This window comes from Astatotilapia calliptera, chromosome 6, assembly GCF_900246225.1.
Source record: "Astatotilapia calliptera chromosome 6, fAstCal1.2, whole genome shotgun sequence".
NCBI classification, from domain to species: domain Eukaryota; kingdom Metazoa; phylum Chordata; class Actinopteri; order Cichliformes; family Cichlidae; genus Astatotilapia; species Astatotilapia calliptera.
In genome coordinates, this window is record NC_039307.1 from 25,244,393 (window position 1) to 25,255,183 (window position 10,791).

A 10,791-nucleotide genomic window follows, 5' to 3' on the forward strand; every position below is an offset into this window, starting at 1 on the left:
GCTTACGGCTCTGTTGCTATGACAGCAAGTCCCGGATGAGCTTCGGGGAACCGAACGATCCAGGATCACGCGAAATCGTCAACAATCAAATCCAGCTAACCTACTTAGCGAGGTACGAAGAACGGGCCCCTGAAGTTACTAAACTTCATGAGTGTATGCACTCACTCCAAGAACCGTATGATTATAAATATGCATATAAATATGCTACGATGAGATAGCTGACTTCATCTAACTAGCAAATGTTGTCCAGGCTACGTTGGTGATACAGTTTTTTTTTATGTGTATGATATTTTTGTCATGCGATTTTAAAGCCAGTCCTACAACCGCATCCAAGAATAACATGCAGCTTATCTCAGAACTGTCGGTGAAAATTATTCTTGGAGCTAGGTTTAATTGAGCTGCATTTTAAAGAGGTGCAATTTCACAATTTGTGTATATTTTCTAAGTTCACTATTTTGTCATGTGTTGAGAAAAACACAGATTTTAAAATTACATGGTCTAATATTTACATTTAGCATATAACTGCAACATTATTTTTTCGTTTTTTTTTTTTTAAAGACTCGAAAGGACTTGAAATTCAAAGTTTCAGACTTGTGACTTGACTCGGACTTTTACACCAGTGACTTGAGACTCGACTCTGACTTGCCTGACATTACTTGAGACTTGACTTGAGACTTGAGGATAAAGACTTGAGACTTACTTGAGACTTGCAAAACAATGACTTGGTCCCACCTCTGGTGAGGAGGAACGGGAGGAGTTCGCCCGCCAGGTAGGGGGGTGCGTGTCTGTGTTCCCCTGGTTATGGGAGACGCTGCACCCCCTCGTCAGCGACCTTCTCGTCTCCGCTCTCCGACTCCGTCCGCAGCAGCAGCGGCCCGGTGGGTGTGCACCTTCACCAGAGCCATGCCATCGCGCCGTTGCCCCGCCGCCTCATGAGCCAGTGGCGGTCAGAGTCGGAACGGTGAGGCTCACCACGGACACACCATTGGCTCACACTTCATCAGCTTCCGCATCTTCGCCACCGCCTGCCTGCACGGAGATGCCCGAGGCTGTTGACTTCGGTGAGGAGGAGCGGCAGCAGGTGTTGCGAGCGTATCGGGAGGATGAGCTACGCTGGAAGCCCTGGCTTATCTCCGAGGAGGAGCTTCCGCCAGCCGCCCCGCCTCGGACCGGCCGCCCGTCCTCGGACCGGCCGCCCGTCCTCGCTGCCTCGATCGGACTACTCTTCTCCCGCTTCCTTTCTGGCGCGGATGTGGTCGGAAGACGAGGAGCCAGTCACCACAGAAAACCAAGTTCCAGCCGCGTCCACTTCAAGACGGAAGCGGCGTTCACGTCGCCGTCGCTCATCGCTACGGCATGTCTCGCCCTCCACTGAACGACACGAGGAGGCTGTGGAGGTAATGGATTTCGACCTCGAGGAGCGGCAGAGCGCCGCATGCGCGCAACTGGAGGAGGAGCAACGGGGGAAGCCAGGGCTCGCTCCTCACTACGGTGAGATTTTCCGCGGGACACGCCTGGCCTTTGGGGGCCCCCGGAGTTGCCAGGAGCTCCCGCCTGACGCTCCGCCAACACTCGCCTCCTCAGCCTCTGCGTCACCGCAGGAGGCTCCACTTTCCACGTTAACGGGGCCCACGGCCAAGAAAAAACGGCGTTCGCGTCGTCACCGCATCACCCGATGCTCGGAGGTGAGTGAACCTGTTCTGTCAAGCCAAGTTACCTCTGAGCGGGCGGCATGTGAAGTAACTACAGACTTAGCCGGTGATATGGCTAGCAATGAGCTATTCACCAAGCCACAGGCTAGGGACAGTCCTTCTCAGCCGATCATGACTGCTTCACTCAATCCTGCAGGGACCACAAAATCTACACATAGACTGAAAGAGACTTCCACTGATTCTCAGGGTAATAGTGTGAGTAGTGGGGTGAAGGTGTTTCCTTTTGTGTCTTTTACCATGTCTGAGGTTCCATCCAAGTCTGAGCTATCTGTTTCTGAGCCTGACCTCAAGAACTGTGTTTTCTCAACTCCGGGGCCCTCTGAAGCCACAGTAAGCAAGGATATTGCAGAGTTGGCAAATCATGGATTAAAGTGTAACATGACTAGTGATCCTGTTTTCCCTGCTACTCTTGTGTTTAATGAACTGAAAACGGTGAACGCCGATCATGAACTCACTCTAACCTGTCAAGATGAAAACATAAATGCTGATCATGGTAACCTGGACTGTGTAACGTCACAATATGAATTCTGTCTTCCTGAAGGTCATACACAGGGTGATTCTGAACTGTTTTGCTCCAGCACCAGTACCTCCACTCAGGAGATGGAGGCTGAGATCAGGGTTAATGTGACACCGTTTTCTCCTGTCTCTGTGAACTCATCACTGGATAAGATTTTAGCCTCGAACAATGTTGTAACCACTCACTCTCAGCCTGAAGTGTCACCTGCTTCAGTTAATGGTTTACGTACCGTTTTGCCTGTATCTGTCTCTCCACTCAATATAGTCATCACTCTGACGCCACAGATCACTGCGGGTGCAGGTTCCAACAAACACATCCATCCAACACACCACAGTCATGCTACCACGGTGACATTGGTTAGGTCCATACCTGTGTGTTTACTGTTTTTTCAGGAGTTAGCTCCTGATGATCTAAGCCTTGTTTTTGTGGATCAAGTGGCAATTCTTGTTTTCTGTATGGTTGAACCAGCTCCTCTGAGCCGCACACTACCATCGGTTAAGTCCAACCAGCTTATGTTGGCCTCTCCTAGGATTACTGAGACTGGGCCAGTAACCTGCGAGCCACCTTGGACTGATGCAGACTCTGGGAACCTAATGATTGCTGGCTCTGAACTGGTGGTCCCTACCACTGTTCACTTCACGGTTTTTCATGCCAAGATGTTAAGCCCTATAGACTGTTTTCTACCTGTTTTCTCTCTCTCTGGGTTTGTGCCTCAGCAGCCTGTGTTTCCTCAGCTCCTAGTCCAGCCAGGGGCCTACATAACTGTTTGTCCTGCATCTGCTGTTGGACTCCCAGGTGTGCTTATCCGGCACCCTGCGGCGACACCATCGCTTCACGTCACGTTAGCTGGAGGGTCCGAGGGGCCCGTCCAGCCACCCGTCTCCGCTGGGGGGTCCGAGGGGCCCGTTCAGCCTCCTGTCTCCGCTGGAGGGTCCGAGGGGCCCGTTCAGCCTCCTGTCTCCGCTGGAGGGCCCGAGGGGCCCGTTCAGCCTCCTGCCTCGTCAGCTGGAGGGTCCGAGGGGCCCGTTCAGCCTCCTGTCTCCGCTGGAGGGTCAGAGGGGCCCGTTCAGCCTCATGCCTCGTCAGCTGGAGGGCCCAAGGAGCCCGTTCAGCCTCCTGTCTCCGCTGGAGGGTCCGAGGGGCCCGTTCAGCCTCATGCCTCGTCAGCTGGAGGGCCCGAGGAGCCTGTCCAGCCGCCACCTGCGGCCGCCTCGTCGTCGCCTGGTCCTGCTTCAGCCTGTGCTTCGTCTGGTCCAGCTTCATCCGAGTCTTCGTCCTCGCCTGGTCCAGCCTCTGCCTGTGCTTCTGCTACGCCTGGTCCAGCCTCCGCCGGTGCTTCTGCTACGCCTGGTCCAGCCTCCGCCGGTGCTTCTGCTACGCCTGGTCCAGCCTCCGCCGGTGCTTCTGCTACGCCTGGTCCAGCCTGTGCTTCTGCTACGCCTGGTCCAGCCTGTGCTTCTGCTACGCCTGGTCCAGCCTCCGCCGGTGCTTCTGCTACGCCTGGTCCAGCCTGTGCTTCTGCTACGCCTGGGCCAGCCTCTGCTTCAGCGTCGCCTGGGCCAGCCTCCGCTTCAGCGTCGCCTGGTCCTGTGCCCTCCAAGCCTCGGCCGGTACGCCTGACACTTGGGAGCCGCCGCTGCCTTCCGCGCGGCCGGCCCCCTGAACTGCTCCGTCTCCTTCGTCGCCGCCGCTGCCTTCCGCGCGGTCGGCCCCCTGAACTGCTCCGTCGTCGCCTTCGTCGCCGCCGCTGCCTTCCGCGCGGCCGGCCTCCTGAACTGCTCCGTCGCCTTCGTCGCCGCCGCTGCCTTCTGCGCGGCCGGCCTCCGGACCAGCTCTGTCACCTGTGCCGCCCGCCTGGTCGGCCCCCCGACCATGTGACCCGTGTACTCTTGTGCCTGTGGGCTCTGGGTCGGCCCCCTGAACTTTGTTTTGACTTTGGTCTTGTGCTCCTGTGTGTTCTGTTGTTCGTTTTGTTTCCTGTTCTGGTCCCTCCGTCCTGGTCCCCCGCCTCCCGCCCTGGGTGGGGTTTTTCTGTTTTTGTTTGGTTTCTCGGTTTTGGGCTGTCGGGAGCCAGCCCTTGAGGGGGGGGTATTGTCATGGTCCTGGGTCGTGCGACCCAGTGTTTTGTGTTTTAGCCTATTTTGATGTTTATTCTTTGTTTAGGGTCACTAAGGCAGTCCAGCCATTTGTACATACTACCCGTGTATTAAGTCTCCCTTGCCCTTCGTGTAGTTATGTCATCTCCCCTGTACTACGTCTCCCCGGTTCATGTGTCTTATCTAATCTCCATGTTTCCTGTTTTACTTTGAAAGTCTGTATTCACGGTCAGTGTATTCAGTTTCACTCCTTCTGTCCTGTCGTTAAGTTCATGTGTGTCAGCTGTGTTCCCATGTGTGGCCACTTTCCCTGATCATCCCTCATGTGTATTTAGTCTCTGTGTTTCATACAGTCTGTCTCGCGTCGTCTGTGTTATCTCCCCTACCCCTTGTCATACTATCCCAGCCATAGTTTGTATTTTGCAGTCTAAATCTCATTAGAGTCATAGTTTCCCAGTCTATGTTCAGGTTTTCCCTCAGTTACTCTGTTGTTCTTTTCCATGAGTTTTTCAGCCATAATAAAAGGCTCGTTTTGGTTGGAATCCACTCCCGCATCCTCGTTTGTGTTCGCACCTGGGTCCACCACACACCTTTCCGCACGGTCTGCCTCCGCAGACCTTGACAGTTGATTAAAAAGCATGTCCAATAAAGGCTCAAATATTCTCTTAGTAACAGCAGGTTTACTGTAATATTTCTTCTTGCGTTTGTTTCTGGAGATAAATCTAAAAAATGCCCCAGCTCACAGAGATGCAGTGAATTATGTCAAATGTTGATGAATCGTTTAAATGCTGTTTTTTAATCTTTGAACCATATTCTTTGAAATGAATGAGTCCAAAGATGGAAAATTATGGAAATCATAAGCATTATCTGGCACCGTGTTGAGAGTCATTTGCCTACTGAGGCCAAGACAGCTTCAAGCACAGTAACTTGATAAAAAAAAAAAAAAAAAAAAGATTACCAGCAATTTGAAGTGCATTTCTAAATTCAATAAATATGCTAACAAACTTGTAAATAAACCTTCAGTTTGCTAGCATTTATGCTCAGTGAAATAAACTGAGCTCTGTCAGATGTAATACATGTCAGAAAAGGCTGAAGAAGCTTACGCAAACCCGGTCCAATATCTGTTACAACTGCAGTAAATATCTAATTAATCAAGTGGACAAGTATTTGTAGCACACGGGGCAAGGAAACACACACCACCAACACAGGTCAATTATGCTTGTAAATAAACTTTCATCATCTGGTTCTCACATTACTTTCTCATCTTCATCATCCCATTCCTCAGGGGTCATGTCTCCTCATGTTGTCACCATTAAGACTTCCTTATGAGTGCTGATGGAACTTTAATAAGCCAGGATGACATGCTGCGTAGCTGAAATAGAAAGCCCTTTAGCTAGGTAGGCTGACACTGTGCCAGCTGTTGGGTCCAGTCTCCGGTGTAGCATTATCATAAGGGACTGACACATGGACAGCCCGGCTACTTTGTAGGACTTATCTTGAGTGGTAAGAAGCAGTGGAAAATGCTTGTCGTTGCAGAAATAATTAAAGATAAGGAGCAAAGCTGAGTCTAGGTCTGATAGAGGTTCAGGATACAGATCATGAGACACATGTGGCAAAGCAAGTCAAAGTGTTTGATAATGAAGCAGGAGGAAGACTGGAATTCAGAGCTGTCAGAATTTTAAAGCATGGCTTATAGGCAGAGTGTCGAGTATTTTTAGAAGGATCATGCCAGATGCTTTGATTTTATGACAGGCAACACATGTTAAGTTGCATTTTCCTTTTTTTGTTTTTTCAGTATAAAGTCTGAATAAATAACGTGTAAAACTATGTTTTAGTGCAGCTCTGAAAGCTTTCACATGGTCACATCACCCCAATATCCACATGATCTAAGATATAACGGACAAATTATGCAACCTGAGGACACAACTCCTGTTATGTACACGGTGACCTCATTCTCGTCCCGCAGCACTAAACATGCCGCATGTCATTACCCTCTGGGGGAGAATCAGCCTGACCAAAACAAATACACAAACAAGGTCTAATCGCAATAATTAGCCATTACATGGAGAGAGATAAGCCACCTGCACTGCCCATATCTATTGTAACTCCTGCAGCATACATGGCTCACGACTCTAAGTTGCAGATACATACGTGGGGGAAAGTGGCACAGGTGTGGTATTTATAATCGATATCCGCTGGCATTATGAATATGGTAATAAGCTCAGCAAGGCAGCAGGCAGGCAGCACATGCAGATGTAACTCCCAGAGGGGCCCAAAGCAAATGAGGTGTGCCCGCCCGCTATACTGCAGTTTCATCTGGCTCTAGAAATAACAGCACAGCCCCACTGTACCTCCAATCTATCAGCCCCCCTGTCTGTGGAAGGTATCAGTAGGGAAAAAGGCACGCTGAAGGCAGAGGAGAGGGTAATTTATAAGGATGTGAGCAGACTAGGTGAATCCTCAGGAATGACAAAGTTAATTAATGTTCAGGGACTTAAATGGTCCGTCTTACAGATGATCATTTAACTCGCTTCCCTTCTCATTGCCCTGCTTTCTCGCATGCTGCATTGTATGATAACCGCTAACACGCAAGGGGGACAAGGGTGAATGTGGGAAATAGTTGGTGGTTTTGGTGGGTGGGGGTGGGGGATTCAGATGATTCTGCTGTTTATTTCTAAGTCTGCAAAAGATGGAAGTAGAAAATATCACCAGACACCGCTCCAATTCCCAAGTATGGTTTCAACGAAGAAAATCAAACAATTTTTCCGAAGAGAGTTTTGATAAACTGCCCTGCAGAGGCTATAGTACACATTCACAGTCACTTCTGCTTATCCTCTTCATGAATAGATATTACATATAAAGGCCCACGCCTATGAATAAATCCTGTTCATATTTTTGAATATTATCTTCTTTTGAATTTTGAGGTTAGATTAATAATTCACTTATGTGGCTGGCTCAGCATGGGCTTTGATATTTCAGGGATATAACTCTCTCAACAAATGATTCCAACCCAACAAGCAGCTCTGCTCACCCTTCCTACACGTTCACCCACACTAATTGCAATGTTTCCTTCTCCTAACTCCTTTTTGTCCGACCTCGCGTTTCTCTGTCCTGTAGTTTAAATTGCCTAAACAGAACCTGCACATCCACTGCGATGATTCAGTCACCAGCCAGGCTTACATACCTGTAACTCAATTGATGTTTGCACAGACAGGCATCCCATTAGGACAAGTGGTGCTGAATGGGAGAGTGAGTTATCGTCACATTACTGCTTTGGGAGATTGAGGAGGGGGGGGACAGATGGTTTTGTTGCCAGCGTTTAATGAAGTGTTGTGAATCAGTTGGATGCGCTGAGGAGGTCTTGACTGTCAAGCTGATAAGAGACGTAGTCTGGGGGGGTTAACAAGAGTGGGACCTTTCGCTCCGCGACAGCTTGGTCACGGCACGCGTCTCGCAAAGACAGTTCAATCAATTAAATGTTGCGGCTTTCATTACCGATACTGTTTCCTGTATGCAAATTCTGTTATGAATAGTTAATAGCTAAAATAACATAATTTCACCCTTTGTGATTGGGAGTTTGTAAAACGCCAATTCAGCCCCACCTTAATTAGCACCGAGCAGCACCCAGTTTGGTTTCGCTTTTATCTGCTGTCAAGAAAGAGGAGATAAACTGTGTCACCTTGCGACTGATAATGCACGGTTGTCAACCTGCTGTTCGGCCCAAACACTGTAATTATGTGCTTCGCTCTTGTCTTCCAGGATGCCCAGGGGAAACAAAGCAAAGGTAGAGTGAGGCGTTACACTCCTGCATCTGTCAGATGCCATCTATAAAATTGTGCAGAGGATTTTATGGTAGGTGCCTATCTTGGGTTTGCCATCAGGTCATAGCTATTGAGAGTGTGGCCCTGTGTGTGTCTCTGCATAACTGTGCAACGTCAGAGCATGCCTGCATATGTCCGTGTGAATGGGCAATCGGACACATAAGATGCTTCACCAGTGTGTCAGTGTAGGTTTAAAGCAAAGAAGGCAAGGCGTCGTGAACTGCGCTTTCATCCTTCTTTGTACAGTTCCATCTGCTTATTCCCATTGGGACGATGATGGTTCTTAGCTTGCATGCCAATGCAAATGCTTAGCAGCAACCGCATGCAGTGTCTGTCCTTTTAGTAAGCAAAGGTATTAAATGTGGAGAGGAGGCTTTGTGGCATCACTGATATGGATAATCTCTTCAGCATTCTCCTGTAGTGATGGGCACTAAGACATCTAGTTTGCCTCTGCCAGTGCATATTAGTGACAGCACATTCAGCCTACATGGAATATGACTGCAGTAAAAATGCAAATTCACACACACATACACGTGCATGCATGAACACCAGTGCACAGAGACAGAGACACGACACGCAAGCAAACATGTGACGTTTTACCCCCCGACTCCCACCAAGAAAACATGTGAACAAACAGCTTTTCAAACTTTCTCTCTGCAGAGTCACTCAATCAAAATTCCATTTTGCTCAAAACTAGATAAGGCAGACTTTTGTATTATTTACTACACGCATGCATTCTGAAGCTCAAAAGAACTGAGAAACATTTTTGAGATTTCAATTCAACCACACAACAAGAATACTTAAATGGAAACCTGCAGCAAGGCAGGCAGTTTTTTAAAAAGTCTACAGTTTTAAATTGTGGAGACACGACTGACAGGCCCGAAGATCAATCGTGGCTTAACAACATTTTAAATATCTGACAACAAAAGACATCACTTGATAGCACTTAGTGTCATTTCTATCTACCAATAATGATCTGTCATAACAAGTGCATCTATATATCATCAGGTATTGAGTTGTAATTATTCTGCATAGGAGTCAGTTACTTGGCTACTGAAGACTGGGGTTTTAAAAATCTCTCACACTTTTGCTGGTACCTCCACCCTAGCTCTCTCCCTGAAACACACACACACACACACACACACACACACACACACACACACACACACACACACACACACACACACACACACACACACACACACACACACACACACACACACGCACACAGACTTTCATTCTTTGTGTGTGGCAGCACGAGAACAAACACTTGCACAGGGAAAATACTCAAAAGCAAGACATCATCTGGAGAAGCATTTGCAGTAACAGTAGAGAAAACCAATGCTTAGAACTGACGAGCAGTTATGGAGTTAGACTGTAGAACAAGAAAGGACAGAGGAAAAAGGAGACAGATTCAAACAGTCACAAAACACAGTGGAGTCAGCTCACCAGCAGCGCTCAGTCCTTCAGGACTCGCACTCAGCTCCTTCATGTCAACCATGCAGTGTCCCAGGTGCTGCGTGCCGTCCTCCATCTGTCCAGCTTGCCCCACAGTTCTCCCTCGTGCTCCTCCACCTCTTCTCCCACCTCCTCCACGAAACACCACAGTCCAGTCCAGTTCCCCGGCTCACACGCAGCCTTCCAAGCAGAGAAGCTGTCACAAAGATAGCAATCCTCTCACCCCGCTTTCTTGCTGCCTCACGGTGCGCTCTCTGTCAGCATTAAGGATGCCTCATGGAAACTAATACGGAAGAGAGGGACCGGCGACGGACCTGGAGCAGCAGCGGGAGGGAGGAGGAGAGGGAGGGGGAAGAGAGGGGAGCAGGAGAGAAAAAGACAGGGGAAGGGAGGAGTGATGAGGGAGTGAGATTCCAAATGAAAGAGAAAGCAGGACAGAATTGATGTTATGTGCAATACAAAGCTCTATCCATCAATCTTGGGCTGTCAGTCGGGGACCTAGACCCGACTGCACAGAGCACCGCAGCCAGAAAGACACGGCTCTGTCCTCCCCCTCTCTCTCTCCCTCCCTCCTTTTCTCTTCTCACTGCGCAGCCACTGCTGCAACCAGACATGGCAGCAGGGTCCCTTTGATTTCTGATGTCCGTCTCACTCCCCTTCTCCAACCTGCCCTCACCTCTACATCACTCTTTTCCTTTTCTCAGCAGTGTAACAATTGCCAAACTCCCAAGCGTGATATGTTGAAGCCAGAATCATACAGCATGATTTGGGGACTTATACAGCTGAGGGATTTGCAGAGTATAAGGACAGTTTTTATTGCATAAAGAGCTGAGTACAACCCAACATGGCAACTTCACCACAATTTCAAATCAACAGGTTAAACACAGAATGTGATACAGATAGTAGTTGTTTCTGGGTTTTAGAGGTTTGTGGGGGTTGTTTATGTTTCGCAGCGTAGATCTAGACTGGACATTTTGAAAAAGGAATTAGGATGAGGAGTTATATATAAAGATTTTCAAGGTAAAATAATGACTGCCTCCTCTTATGCTCCTAAGGGAAGCATTATTGTTCTTTGGTCACCAAGGTCATGATGCTACAGTAAGCGTACATCTACAATGTAGTTAATTAAAATCCAGCTGAATGGAGGAGGAGCTGTGTTGTCTGTTAAACTCATTCAATATAAGTGA

General features: G+C 48.7%; 1 protein-coding gene across 2 annotated transcripts in view; it reads right to left on the bottom strand.

Annotated features, from left to right (window-relative positions):
- inpp4b (inositol polyphosphate-4-phosphatase type II B) overlaps window positions 1–10,143 on the bottom strand; it is a 191,560-nt gene extending 181,417 nt beyond the window's left edge. For both annotated transcript variants that reach the window (XM_026171319.1, XM_026171316.1), the window contains exon 1: window positions 9,596–10,143. In XM_026171319.1, the coding sequence (XP_026027104.1) occupies window positions 9,596–9,680 (85 nt within the window). In that variant the 5' untranslated portion in view covers window positions 9,681–10,143. The remainder of the gene's footprint in view (window positions 1–9,595) is intronic.
- Between the last annotated feature and the right edge of the window lie 648 nt (window positions 10,144–10,791).